Source organism: Miniopterus natalensis, chromosome 18 (assembly GCF_054644295.1).
Source record: "Miniopterus natalensis isolate mMinNat1 chromosome 18, mMinNat1.hap1, whole genome shotgun sequence".
In the NCBI taxonomy this organism is placed as follows: Eukaryota; Metazoa; Chordata; class Mammalia; order Chiroptera; family Miniopteridae; genus Miniopterus; species Miniopterus natalensis.
Genome location: NC_142098.1, coordinates 23174746 through 23189611, shown reverse-complemented (window position 1 = coordinate 23189611; position 14866 = coordinate 23174746). Strand labels below are relative to the sequence as shown.

The window sequence follows — 14866 nt, the reverse complement described above, 5'->3', positions numbered from 1 at the left end:
AGCCCTGCCTTCCTGGAGAGAGAAGCCCCTTATGTGGGAGCCCTAAAGACCCGGAGGAGAAGAAGTAGGCCCAGTGTTTTTGCTGGACCCTCACCTTACACCCCACCCTCCAAGTCTGACTCCAACACTGTCCCTCACTCCTCTGAGAAGCCACCTGGGTACATACCTGGCTGGTTCTGGCTGTGGGCTGCTAGGGGGCAGGAGTAGGAGTTCTCCAGGCCCAGGAGAAAAGGGTGGTGGAACCACCTAAAAAAATTGGGCCCTGGCTGGTGTGGCTCAATGGCTAGAGTGTTGGCCCAAGCACTGAAGGGTCACAGGTTCGATTCCCAGTCAAGGGCATGTACCTGGGTTGCAGGTTCAATCCCTGGCCCGGTTGGGGCATGTGCGGGAGAGAAACACATGGATGTTTTCTCTTTCTCTCTCCCCCTCCCTTCTACTCTCTCTAAAAATCAATGGAAAACATATCCTCAGGTGAGGGTTAACAACAACAAGAACACACAAAAAACCACACTGGGTCCCAGGAAGGGGTGACAAAGGCACAGTCCTGGGTCCAGAGGGACCTCACCAATTTGGCCCCATCAGAGCATTCCCAATGAGGGGGACACATGTGGGATGGAGCGTAATACTAAGTTCTGGATCCAGTCCTGTGCCTTGGTCTCCCCATCTGTACCATCTGTATAACTGGTGAGGAGAGAGGCTGTCTCAGGGGCCTTTCCTGCTCAGACAGGACGTCCTAGTGGCACTACGCTTACTTCAATCTCTCGCCCAGGTTTAGAGAGCTGGTGCCAACCCACAGCACTCACAGCCATGCTCAGCACAAACAGCCATGGCCGGAGGCATCAAGCCTCCTCCCCAGAGTGGATCTGAGGATGACTGCCCTGCCCTGCCACCACCCAGCTCCCGTTTGGCTCCTTCCTTGCCCAGGGCAAGCGGGTAGCGGTTGACAGTGCCAGAAGGGCATGTCAGCAGCTCCTCCCAGACCTCCCCTTCCCTGCAGACTCCACCTGTGCCCAACCCCACTCCTGTTCCTCCTGCACCCGGCACACACCTGCTCTTCTAGGTCTGTCAGCCCTGATCCCCAAAATTAGTTCACCGGGGAAAGGAAATGTACACGGAGGGCGTGGCCCCCAGCCTCGCGGGATGGCGAACATCTCCTGGTCCGGCTGAAGTCTGTAGGGAAGCCCAGAGTGCCTCCCAGCCCAGACCCTTCCTCGTGGTAGCGACGTGGGAAAGGAAACTGCGTTCTAAGATGATGAGGAAGCCCCAACCTCCAGTCTGGGACCTGAGACCCCAACATCTCCCCAGGCTCTAGCACTCCCACTCTCCCGCCCATCCCCAGCCCTCAGCAAATCTCAGCTTCTCGGACACCCTCAAGCAGCAGCGAGGGGCTGGGAGCCCAGGCTAAGGACACCCGAAAAGCAGCCCGCCCCTACCCCTGCCCCGCGCGCGCACTCAACGCAGGGAGGCTGGGATCTCGGGGTCCTGGTGCAGCCCGGGCTTCCCACCACCGGGATCCAGTTTCTATCGCTGCTTTTGCAACCAGGGTAGGTAAAGTCCGGGAAGCGCCTGTCCCCAGTCCTGGAATCCAACGGGGCGGGCGGGCTAGGGTGAATCATTAACCAGCCCTACACCGGGCTCCGGCCTTGCCAACATCTCTACGGACGCATTTGCTAGCCCAGCCCTCGACCCCTAAACTGGGGGCGGGACACAGCTCCCACTCCAAAACACACAGATGGACTGACTGATGGACCTCGCTTCCTGGAAGGTCAAGCCTCCTGGAAGTTCACGGTCTGAGGGACCTCGGACCCCTCCTCTAGCCGAGGAAACTGAAAGCCATGGCTTGAAGGCCCAAGGTCACACAGAAAGCGGTGGCCGGCAGGGGGAGAGCGGGCCTCCGGCCAGCGACTTTCCCGGATCCAGGAACTTTCCTGCCGGCCAGCAGCCCCTGAGTCCGGGCCAAGGGCCCCTTCTAATGCCTCTGGAGCGTACAGGCTCCGGGATCCTCCGTAGTTTTCGTCTCAGGGCGCTTGGGCCAGGGCGCGAGGCGGGTCCAGGACCTAGGACCCCAGCCCGGTCTCGGTCGCGGTCGCGCCCCCAAAGAGGCTCCAGTGACAGCCGTTCCCAGGACCCGCAGATCTGGCAGAAAATGCCACTCGCCTAATTCTTTCCCATCTGGGCGTGCCCGGGCGTAGGCAGGAGGGGAGGGCAGTCTCCTCGAAGCCAGTACGCAGACCCCAGCCGGACACTCCGGGGCGCGCATACCCCACCCCAGCCGCCACACTCACCAGGTAATTCATTATGTCCTGCGGGCCGGCCTGGGGCCCCCCGGCTCCCCGAAGGGGCGTACACCGAGCTGCCGGCACCTCACGCTCTCGGGGCTCCGAACGCACCGCAGCCGCCCAGGTCCAGCTCCCGCTGCCTCGGCCACCGCGCTGCCACCACCCAGAGTGGGGTCCTGCCTCGCTCCGCCCGCGGCCAGCCCCGCTCCCGGCATGCCCGGCCGCGCGCGCCCATTGGCCGAGGTGGCTCCCCATGCAAATGAACTGCCTGCCCACAGCGCGCGGGCATGAGAGCGGGAGTGCGCGGGCACGCGAGCGGGAGTGCGCGGGCACGCGCTGCCAGTGGACCCCTGCCCCCCACAGCACCAAGCTCTTAGAAACACCACCTAGGGCATCCCCTCCTGCTTATTCCCGACAGCTGTGCCCCTAAGTCAGGCAGGAATCTGGGCCCCCCTAAACTCTGACCCCATCCTCAGGCTGGCTGGCACCCAGGTTCCAGCTAGGCCATACGCAAGCATCTGTCTATGCAGGGGGCTGGAGGGAGTCCTTGGGTTTTCCCCAGGTCACCACTCCTGCGGGGTGAGAGGTGGGGAGTAGGCCTCACAGCCAGGCAGAGTCCTGCAGGCAGGGCTCCAGGCAGGAGGTCTCTGCAGGGATGGGCCGGGACACAAAAATCCTGGCCTCAGCTCTGTCCTAGCTGGTTTAGGGAGAGAGGTGGCAGCTGGCTGGGAACAAGGGGATGGGGGAAAGCGACCCTCTAGTCTCTGGGACTGGATTAAAGAGTTGGGGGGGCAGCAGGAGGGGGAAGGGAACCCAGCTCAGGCTCAGGCATTTCAAAAATTTGCTCCTTTTCCACTTAAACTCCCTCCCCCCAGCCTGTGCCTCCCAGAATGGCATTTCCGCTTTGGAATCACGGCCCTAGGATCTGTGCCCCACTGTACTGGAAGGAGGGAAAGAGGAATGCCCTGTCCCAGGCCTATGGGGGGAGGGAGATGGAGGCCAGGACCCACTGGGCAGGCCATGCCTCGGGTATGTGGGGAGCAGACCCTCCTGGGCTGACTGCCAAGGAGCTCAACAGATGACACAGACCCCACGACAGCCTCCACGGGGCCCTGGGCTAAGGCTCTATGATCACATGTTCATTTCATGCCCACAGTAATTCTGCAAAACAGGCTTTACAATTAGTCCCATTTTCCAGATGAAGAGGTTAACACCCAGTTTACGGACCCTCTTCCCCATCTCACAGAGGTGACAAAGCTGGTAGCCAGGGAAGGGACAGTGGGGCTGCCAGACTGACTGCCCTGCTGCACCTCAGGGATGGAGGGGAATCAAGGGGCAGACGCACTCAGGCTCAGAAAGCCAAGGATCCTCTGGCACTCAGAGACCCCAAAGGACAGGCAGTTGAGAACTGGGGCCCAGCACTACCCTCCCCCCACACTGAGGTCCAACAGGAAGGAGAGTGGCCACTCTGATGAGGAGGAGGGAGGGGAAGTGTTGGTGGGTGGATATGCAGGAGCACTGCTCAGGCACCAGCACTTTCCCATATGGTTGTCAGTCACCCCAGGAGCAGCCTGGCACCTCCAGCCAGGCTGAGGATGAACTCACAGGCTGGAGGGGGATGTCACCAACCCCTCCCATTGGGGCCTGGAGTAGAGCTATCTATACAGGGAATATAGTGGGCCCAGCACATGGACACAGTGGCTCTCATCTGTCTATTCAAGGGTCAACTGAGGGCCCTAGACAGTTTGGCTCAGTGGTTAGAGTGTCTGCCCATGGACTGAAGGGTCCCAGGTTCAATTCCAACCAAGGGCGTGTACCGTGGGGGCTCAATCCCCAGCCTGATGGGGCGTGTCGGGGAGGCAACCAATTGATGTGTCTCTCTCACATGGATGTTTCCCTCTCCCTCTCTGTCTCCCCCCCCCCCCCATCCACTCTGTCTGAAAAGCAATGGAAAAAAATATCCCCAGGTGAAGATTAAAAAAATAAATAAATGAATAAAGTGTCAACTGGAGTGAGGGCTGCTGCTGACTGGGCTGCTGCTGAGCCCAGGCCCTAATTCTTGGGACCCAGCTCCCACTCTCCGTGCTTTCTGGGTCTTATTTTTCAGGTCAGACCCACAGCACAATGAACAATTCTTGCTTTAGGCCCAACAGTATCTGTTGCAGCATTTGTAACTGAACAAAGGGAATGGGGCATCACCTAAATGACCAACTATAGGGGACTGGTGAGGCAACCACAGCCTCTCAGTGGAATATTGTGCAGCTATTAGGATGGCCATTTTCAAAGACCAAAATCACGTAAGACGATGTTTATGACAATGGGAAGTGGAAAGAGGGGGCTCGAATGGCTTGCACAGTGACTACAGGCAGCCCTTTCCCTTCCTAAAGCCTTGGTCTTCCCAGCAGCACAGGAGAGTGGCTTGATGGGTCAGCAGATGACCTGCTCTGGGAGCAACAGCAGGAAAGGATTTCCTGAGACCGGAGGTGAGTGCTGCCAGCCCCAGGGACAGGAAGAAATGATGTAGTTGGAGGGCCACAGGGTGTTAAAGCCTTCCCCCCTGGTCTGACCACTCGCCTTAGCAAACTCAAAACCAGCCTTCGAGCTGAAGCCAGCTCTGCCTGGATAAGGGTGCCCGGGACCCCTGTTGATGGCCTGGAGAAGAGACGAGCCCTGCTACATCAAGAATCACTGTCTAACACAGGCTGGACACTGTCCTTGCTGCTACCCGGGGAACAGCACAGAACTACCACTACCCAGAGGTTCAGAGAGGGGCAGGGCCTTGCCCAGGTCACACTGCCAGGGAATGGCAGAGCTACACCCATAACCCAGTTGTCCCCGCGGAAAAGCACCCAGGTGACCCCAGACTGAGCAGAGCAGGCACTCTTAGGGTGGGTGTTAAAGCTGTCAGCCATAAAGAGCTTTCCTATCCTCTCCTGTTCTTTGACGGTGGAGTGACCAACCCAGCAGCTCATCTGTCATTACAGTGGTGACTCTGACAGTGGGTAGGTGGGTGGGCCCACAGCCGGATCCAAATCCCTCCTCCTGGGGCAGTGGGGCTCTGGTCCTCAGCCTACCATTCCCTTCTGCATCCCCCGACGCCAGTCCCAGAGACTTGGGTGAGGGGTAGGGCCAGGAGGGAAGGTGTGGGGGCAGAGCGACCAGGTGTAGGGACAAAGCCTGGGAGGGGGAGGGGACCTGGGTTTGAGCAGAGGGCAGAATGGCCTCACAGATCAGGCCTGGATCCCTACAAATCACCTTCCTGCACTTCCTTCTCTCACACTCTGACTCTTTCAAGGAACTGGAAGGAGCAGCATTCTCTCCTAATTCTTTTCATTGCTTTTCTAACTCGAAAATTAAAGGCAGCGGAGGCACCTGTAGGGAGGTGCCTGCTTCAGAAAGGGGCCCAGGGGCTCTTTGCCCAACTCAGGGTGCTAACCCTGGTATCCTCAGTTCTCCTTTCTCTTCTGCAGCCCCCTTTTCCACTCTCCAGGCAGAGACCTTCCTGGGTGCTGTCAGGAGGTGGGAGCCCCTTGTATGTAATGAGAAGGTTGGGGCCTAGGTGCACTTGTCCCCCCTCTGGCACTGGGACACCACTCCTGGGGTCCTTGCCCTGCACCCTCAATACTGCCGGAGGGAGAATCGGGCTGGCAGAAGAAATGGCAGGAAGGGAAAAGGGGCTCAGTCCTGGCTGGAGGAAAGGAGGGTGGGAGAAGGAGGGGCATAGAGACAAGTCCCTGTCCTCAGAGAGAAAGCTTAGCTGCTGGTGGCCACCCAGCTTGGGAGGACAGCCTGGGCAGGCAGGGACAAGGGTGTGGTCAAGAAGCCAGCCTCTGCCCACCATCTGCTCTTGCCTCTCCCCATAGCAACCAGCCCCAGCACATCAGGGCAGTCAGAGGGGGGTGAGTTCACATGCCATCTGCTGCCCCCCCGCCCCCCCGCAAGCCTGCTTCCATAGGAGCACAGATGCCCACGCCCATGGAGACCTATAGAGATGTACAGAGGGACAGAACAATGCTGCCCAGCCACTCAGCTGGGATAGTGGGTCAGGGAGCCAGTGCTGTCACAGGAGTAGACTTTGAGGGCTCTGGGGGCAGTGGGGTGAGAGTACAGGAAGGAGTGGATACACAGCTAAGGCAGCCACTGGGAAGGCACTGCCTTTCCTTCCTCCTCAGGCCGCACTGTGGAGCATCCCACCTGAGCCTGCTCCAACCAACAGAGAAAGGCTCTGTTTGCCCTGGGAGAGAACATTAAAGATCCCAGACCCTCAGCCCATCAAGTGGCTTTCAGAGCCTCTACTTGTGCATTTAAGTGTAACCACCGCCAGCAGCCCTGCCCATCCCTAGGCTACCAGACAGAGGGAACATGCAGGCTGCACCCTGGTGTCAGCAGCATATCCCTGCCCCTCCCCATCACATACCAGTCCCACCCTGCCAGGTGCCAGGGGGCAGGGGTGCTCTCCACTCAGCCCTGCTTTCCCAGCCCCTGGTCCGGTGCCCTGAGTTTCCCTCCTCCAGTCCCTGAACCACAAGAACAAAACCTCAAGTGAGGCTCTGAGGTAAAATCTTTCTGTGGAGCCCTGTTGCCCCCAGATACACGGCCAAGGCAGGGGGATGGGCAGGGTCTCCCCTGGGGGCGTGTGGGGGTGGGGAGTGGCTGACTGCGGGCTCCACCACATGATTATGCGCTGGTCATTCCTTTGGCACCTCCTCACTACTAGGATACCCCTGCCTGGAAACACGTCCAGGTTTCTGGGAACTGACACTCTGGGGGGGGGGGGGGAGGGTAACAAACACATGAACACCTGTGGTGGTCAGGGATCTGGAGGAGAACAGAGCAGGAGCAGAGGGATGGCAGCGAGGGCTATTTTATTCAAGGTGCCTGGGGTGGGGGAGGCCTCTCTAAGGAGTGGCATTTGAGCAGATGTGTGAATCTTATGCAGAATCTTTATTATGCAGAAAAAGTAACAGTCAAGATTTGTAAAAATAGCACAGGCATGCCAACTCCCTCTGTGCTAAGAGCAGAGCCTGAGGGGTTAGGGACGCAGGGAGTAACTCCCAAGCAATCCCTCCGCCCCCACGCTGGGCTTCTGAGTGGTGGGGTCTTCATTGGGCTGGGGAAGGCTGTGAACAAGTACGGAACAGGGGATCCAGGCTTTGGTGGCACAAACTCCCTGGGCATGCCTCAAGGCACACATAATTGGATATCAGGTTTTATAAAACACTGACACCAGTGTCCCAGGACTTAGACTTAAAAATACACAGCATACAAAAACTAGAGGCAGCTGTCCATCAGCAAGAGAGTGGACAAATACATAAATTCATATTCATAAATGGAACACGACTGGGATAGGTGCACCAGGGAGCCAGCAACAAAAAAAGAACTACTACACACCGTGTGGATGAAAATCTCATTATGGTGAATGAAAGAAGCCAGATCCCAAAAAGTACGTACTATATGCTTCCACTTATACAAAATTCAAGAACAGGTGACTCTAAGCCATGAGGAGAGAAATCAGAATGTTGGCCACGTTACAGGGGGTGGCGGGGACACTTGGCTATAAACGGATACTTGCAGCCCTGGCTGGTGAGGCTCAGTTGGTTGGAGTGTCATCCCATATACCGAAAGTTTGCAGGATTCCGTCAGGACACGTGCCTAGGTTTCAAGGTTTGGTTCGACGGGGCACATATGATGTTTCTCTCTCCTTTCTCTAAAATCAATAAGCATATCCTCAGGTGAGGATTTTTTTTTTTAAGGGATACTAGCAAACCTTCTGAGATGATATACACATTCATTATCTTCATTTGATTGATGGCTACATGGAGTCTACATTAGTTAAAACTCATCCAACTGTATACCTAACATCTCTCCATTTCACTACATGGAAAACCTATCTTGATAGAAGAGTTTCAACTGGTAAAAATAAAACAAAGCACAGAGGAAAAAAATACATGGCATTAAGAATACCAAAAATAGGTAATGCAATCCTAAACCCATCGTGTTACCCTTCTTGCCCTGGCTGAGGAGGGAGCTTCAAGTTAAATCTGAATGCCTACCTTCCCCATACACTACATAGTTCTGGATCTTCTGATGATCCCAGACTGTTTGTGTACTTCACTATAATCTGCTTCAAATCCTTCTTGGAACTTGGTGGCGTTTAAATAATATAAAATGACTGAAAAGCCCTCTCAGCCTCTAATCCCCCTTAGAGAAGGGATTAACCTTAGAGCCAAAACTTGTGACCATCTCTCCTGCCAAAGTGAGCATCCATCACCACGTCTCCTGAGGTCCCCAACATGTCCCAGCTCTTTTTCCTTTTCTTGAAGAGGAGACACTGGCCCAGCAAACAGTAACTACAAGTAAGCTGAAGAAATGATGGGTTTCACAAGAATGTAGTCAAAGCAAGCAGCTGTAATGAAGCCAGGTCAAGACTGGGAAAGACAATGAGCACAGAGAGGAAAGGAGACAGGCGCAGGTGCAGCAGACCATAAGGAGCACAAACTCATGCCTGGCAGTGGGAAGTGGGGGTCAGCAGGTGCCACCATCACAGCCTTGTGACCCACCTGCCTCACCTGCAGCCTTCAGCCCCCCTCCCTTAATGTACTGGGACCCACGTCAGGGGTGCTCTCCTTCCCACCAAGGGCCCTGCCCACCCCTTGCTGACCAGGCTGCTGCAGACCACACCTGAGGACAGGCTGGCACTGCACCAGTGGCTATCGTCACTTGCAACTCTGCACCCACTCCTGGAACACTCAGGGCTGGGCATCCACCTGGCCTGGGATAGGGTGGACCAGCTGGTGGCCCCACAGGAGTTCACTCTGCCAGTGGGGTGAAATTAAGGACCTGCCCACCCAAGGCTTATCCAAGGCTCAAAAGGCAGGGGTCTCGCAGGCAGGCTGGGGCAGGGGAGGGGCCAGGGTCATTCCACCATTCACGCCTTGGTGGAAACCACAATGACCGTAAAAAAGGGGGCAGTGGAGGCAGACTGAGCAGGCCATGGAGAATCATTGTGCTGGAGCCAGGAGTGGGTCTTGGTCACTGCACCAGCCAACAGTGGCAGGATAAAGATGATAACCTCAACAACAGTAGCTGCTATGACTGATTTGCCTCTTACTAAGAGCTTTCTACAACCCTTGCCGAGTTCTCACAAAACCCCAAGAGCTCAGTGCTGTTCACATCCCATAATACAGATGAGGATCTGGCTCAGAAATTCACTCAAGGTATAGATGACTCAGCACCACTCATTCTAGAGCCCTTGCCCTCAAGCCACCAAACGTCCTCCCCACACAGAAGCAGCCTCTCTGGGAACCCCACTCAGCCTCCCCGACAAGACTCCCGGGACAGGGCTGAAACACCAAGCTCTCTGCGCAAGGACACAGTCATCTGTCTGTGGGGGCTCCTCAATGCTCCCAGGGCCATACCCTTGGCAGGTGGTCAGGACAAGCTGGGGCAGTGAGGCAGAGAGAGAGGAGCCAAGCAGGCCTGGGTCTTACTCCGAGGAAGCCTGCAGTCTAGTGAGGGAGCCTGACAGCAACCAAATAACCACAACGATAAACACACAATCACAGATGGGCGTCCTGGAGGGCTTCTCAGGGCAATGCCCTCAGCCTGAGCACTTGACAGTGAGCAGGGGTGACCTGTTGAGCAAGACAGCAGCTGGAGATCACTCCCTGCAGAGAGAGGGCCAGGTGGAGCCCAGGCTGGGTGGGAGGAGGTGATGTGGAAGGAGGTGATGCAGTGTGCTTTGAAGACAGAACTGAGGACTCTGGACCTGGACACAGCTCTTCCCACTGTCCTCTTCTGAGCCCGTCCTACCAGGTTCCAGGTGTCTACAGCCTGGCTGCCCAGGATAGTACCTCGTTGCTCCTTGGCCAGCTCTCCCATCACAGCACTGGCCGGCACAGGGCCAGGCACAAGGGGCCCAGGATCATCAGTGGAGGTTCAACCAGGTGCCATGCCTGGTCCACTGAGCTCCATCGACCACTGCTGGGGCCACACAGGGCTAGACCCACCCTGCTACACAGCCCTAGGCAAACTGCCTCGCCTCCCAGGGGTACCGAAGGGGTTACACAAATTCATGCTTGGAAAGCCACAAGCAGAGGGTCGGCCTCTGTGGACAGCTCAACAAGCCACAACCCCCACAATTAGAGGGGCCACGCAGGATGATGCTCACTTTCTGGCTTTGGATCCTGCCAAACTTTGTTCCCACCCTGGCTCTGTCTCTCAGTGGCCATGTGATGCTGGAAAGACACAGGTCCTCCTGAGCCTGTGAAGCCCTAAGCCCAGCACTTAGCACACAGGACACTTTCCACACATCAGCACCTTCACTCCTTGAAAGGACCCATCCCTCAATAACAGAACAGAGCGGCTGGAATGGCGGAGCCCATTTCACAGGCAGGAAACAGGAGGCAGGAACAGACAGCAGAGAACTTCTCTACAAGCTGGAAGCTGGCCTCTCACCTGACAGTGCCAGGGGGCAGCCAGCACCTTGTCACTCCTAAACACGGATCATGCCAGTGCCTACCAAAGGGTCTGAGGTGGGTGGCACAGCTGTTTGCCTTTCAAATGCTTCCTGCCTACCCAGAGGCAAGAGACAGGCCAGGGACACCAAGAGGAAGACAGATGTCAGAGACCAGCCAGGAAGAGCATCTCCAGGTACATACAGCTCAGGGCCCAGGAAGGAGCACTGCACAGGGAGTCAGGAGGACCCTGTGCACCTTCTTCTCTCTGGGACCCAGACCCTGTGTGAGTAAAATGACAGAGTGAGATGAGCTGATCCCTGGAGGGTCCCCCTGCTCTAACACTCAGGAAATCATTCCTGGCACAACTTAGCCCATCCCGACCTCTTCTCTCTCCCTCAGCACCTCCCATTCCATTCTGAAGCATCTTGTAATTTCTGTGGGCCAAAGTGCCTACGTCAGCCCTGTCCAGGAAAAGACTGCCCAAATGAACGGGTGTGCTTAAAACCCAAACGTGTACATGAGTACCACATGGGAAGTCACCATTCTGGGTTCCAAGAGCAGGGCTTGAGCAGGCAGCTTGGCCTGGAAGCCTTCAAGGGGCCTCACCACTTACCAGCACATGAAAACAATTTTCTGAACATTTCATGGCTGCTCCAAAAATGAACTTCTCCTCCCAGGCCCACCAGCTTACACAATGCCCAAGGTCCCAGGAGAGAGCCAGGGTGATCTGACAGCCCAGCCACATAGGGGACAGAAGGTGAGACCCCTGCCATCCCTGCAGAATCCCTGAGGGCTGCAGGCAGGAGGGTGGGAAGTGATTTGGTGGTGGCAACAATGTGGACAGACCAAGCAGACCTTGGCTGCAGGTCTCCACAGCAGGTGTCCACAGCAGTGCCTGTTTGTCGAAGTCCTACCTAGACCCTGGCCCTCCTGCCATCCATCTCTTGTTGCACATAGGTCTACTGAGGTACACAGCCCAGGAAGGCTGCCCAAAGTCCTGTAAGGCAAGGGGTCTGGGTGCCATCACAGACTCTGTGTCCTGACCTCTGCTGTGACTGTGGATAACCAAACCAAATCAAGCACATACCTTCCAAATTGAGCTCATCCAGGCTCTGATGTGGCCTGAATCACATTCCCTGTTCACTATTGCCCTAGAGACCCAGGCCCTCAGGTAGGCTCAGGTGGTCTACCTCATCCCTCCAGCCAGTGCCCTCGGGGTCAGGGCAGGGCCCCAGAAAAGATCCAGAGCTTTGCAGGAAAGCAGAACAGGAGAGAAAGGCTTGGCAGCCTTCTCTGTCTTCTTTCTTTCGATGAGGCAATTATGCTCTGAACCAGAATAAATTGGGGGGAGAGGGGGTAGTGTTCACATCAGCACTGTCTGGAAGCCCTAATTTTTTCATCTGTAACTCTGCATTACCACTTCTGGAGGCGGGCAGGAGTTGAGATCTTTAATTCCGTAATAACAATGCTTTGCACTTACACAGCATCTCTCCTCCAGTAATCTCTATGGTGGTTAATTAGGAGGCCACTTGCCCTGCCAGGAAGCCCCAACTGTCTGCTTCACCATAAGGATGGGATCCCCCAGGTGACGAGCAGTCCCAGAAACAAGGACAGGCCTTCTGGCCCACTACCCCATCCTGTCAGAGGGAAAAGCCCTAACTCATCAGAGAAACAACAATGGCTGGAGGCCACAGCTTTCCAGCCTGCAAACAGCACCCCTTCAGTGAAGGGCTGTGGGTGCTAGCTCCCACCTCAGTCTGCCCATCTGTAAAGGAGGCTGGGGCCTGCACCTGAGGCCTGGTGACTGGGGGTGCTTAGCATCATTTGCCACCTTCGGGGGGTGGGGCCCAAGTGCCTCCAGATGCCACTGGCCTAAGTGTGGGGCCATGGCCTGGAGGCTGCCCAAGGCTGCCTGTTGGGCCAGGAAGAGGGAGTGTCAGGAGAGAAGCCCCCAAGGCTGGGAGGAAGGAAGGGTACTGGCCCTGTGCCCTTGGGGGTTCAGCTGCAGAGGAAAACTTCCTGGGAAAGTGAGTGCATCAGCTGTTCCGGGGGCTGCCACAGAACCCCACCTGGCCAAGCTGTCCTGGGGGACGTGTGTCTCGGGAGAGGTACAGACCCAGGGCCAGGCCTGGCCACCCGGTGAGGTCCCTGGAGCCCAACAGGGCAGCGATGCCTGGGAGACATCTCAGCGGTCCTGGAGTGGGGCTCCCTGTGAGCGCCACTGGGTATGGCGTCCTGGTGGGGGAGGAGAGTCCCGGGGGGATAGCACGGGCTCCGGCCGGTCCCAGCTGTCTCAGGGGTTTCCTGGGGGCCAACAAAGACCTCTGCTAACCCAGCAGTCCTGGGGCTCTCTCGAGGGGGCGCACGGGTCCCACCGACCCGGCTCTCCAGGGAGAAGATAGAAAGAAAGGCAGGGACAGAGAGGCCGGCTTGGGGGAGACGCCCCCAAGCTGCCCCATACCCCGGCCCGAGAAGCCCGAGGGGGGGCAGCCTGCAGCCCGGGAGCCCCCGCGCATCGGGCCTGCAGCGGGCGGCGCGAGGTCGCGGGCCTGGCCCGTGCGGCCGACACCGGGTCCTGGCCGGCGGCCGGTACTCACCGGCACGGACATCTTGGCCACCGCTCCCGGGGCCCGGGCGGGCAGCGGCGCCGGCAGGCCGCGGGCTCCTGTCCACCGCGCCGCTCAGGGCACCGGCGCCGGGTCCCGGGGCTCTCCCGGATCCCCACGGGCTCCTGCGCGCTCGCGGCGGCCGGACGGTCCGCGGCTCGCGGCCACGCGGCGCATGCGCCTCCCTGCCACCCTTCCCCCTCCCAGCGCCTCCGCCGGGCCGCGTTAAAGGCGAGGACCCCAGACCCAGGCATTTTTCTGTCGGCCCAACGAGGCTAGGAGGCTCGGTCACCACCCCCGTACCCACCCTTCTCGGGCCATTTCGAATCGCACCATCTCCTCTTTGCCCACACGGTTCTGGAGGTGAGAACACACACACACACACACACACACACACACACACACACACGCACACACCCCTCCCCACGCTGCCCGACCCAGGGTGCTGGGCGCCTGCCCTGTGGTCTGGCGGGGCTCCCAGTCCTTGCATCTGAAGATGACTGCACGTCAGCAGAGCAGCGCTCCTGGAAACCCTTCTCAGCGCCCCAGCTGAAAGCCCAGAGACCCCAAGTACCCTCCACGGGCCGCCCGGGGCTCTTCTGCCTGCTCTGCGCTCCCCCCACTGCCCCTCGCCGGGGATGGGGAGCTTCGGACACCCGGGAACAGCCTGGCTCACTGTTGGGCCACCCTGACAGTTGGAGCTGGACAGTAGGATCTTGCCGCCCGGTAACCTCCACTCAAGAGTGACCCACAGCCGCTGTAACTGCACCAGGCGCCAGCCCTCAGACATTCGCGGTGGAGCCTTCCTTTCCCGGGGTTAAATACCCCCAATGTCTTCAGCTGTTGCACGTCTGACATGGAGTCCAAACACGGTACCTACAGGCAGTGGGCACATGCATGTCACATACATGTGCGTCCTAACACACAGGTAGGCCTTGCTGTTCCCATGACACATTTGACAGGCTGAGGCTCTGTGGTCCCTCAGCTATCAGAAGGAGAACCAAGGGTCTGATCACTGTTCTGCCGCCCACCACATGCAGCCTGTCCCTGCTCCTTGGGTGTCCTTCCTGGGCAAAGCCTCACTGGCGTCAGGGGAGGGGGTGGAGGTTGCCACTGTGTGGGGAGGGTGAGTGAGCAGCAAGGCCGAGGTTCCAGTGGCCGGCGGTGCCTGGGAAGGTCAGCACTGAGGCCCACCCAGAGGAGGAAAGACAGCTGGTTCCATGAGGCTGGCAGCAGCCTCAGCTCATGGGGGCACCGGGGGGCAGACAGAGAGCTCCAGCCCCTTAGGACAGGCTCTTTTGTCTGACAGGTGTGCAGGGCCAGGAAGCCCCAGGTGATTGAAGAGAGGGAGGAAGCAGCAGCAGGTGGCTTTTCCAGAGACCTAGATCTGCCCCTCAGCTCCTAGACCTCAAAATCCTCCATTAGTAGGCCGTCCAGTAGAGTTGAGGAGCCTTTCCAGCCTTCTGCCCCAAGAGTGGGGCTGCCTTATCTTTCTCCCAAGGGTGCTGGGGAGAGTCCTAAC

At 57.8% G+C, this 14866-nt stretch overlaps 1 protein-coding gene across 4 annotated transcripts in view; it reads right to left on the bottom strand.

Moving 5' to 3' along the window:
- BCAR1 (BCAR1 scaffold protein, Cas family member) overlaps positions 1-14866 on the bottom strand; it is a 38604-nt gene that overhangs the window by 20819 nt on the left and 2919 nt on the right. The window contains exon 1 of one of the 4 annotated variants that reach the window (XM_087827354.1): positions 13336-13390. The exons of 2 other annotated variants lie outside the window; for them this stretch is intronic. In XM_087827354.1, the coding sequence (XP_087683480.1) occupies positions 13336-13347 (12 nt within the window). In that variant the 5' untranslated portion in view covers positions 13348-13390. Of the gene's footprint in view, positions 1-2285; positions 2413-13335; positions 13391-14866 lie in introns of those variants that run through there. One more of the 4 variants, XM_016196647.2, reaches the window with a different exon arrangement.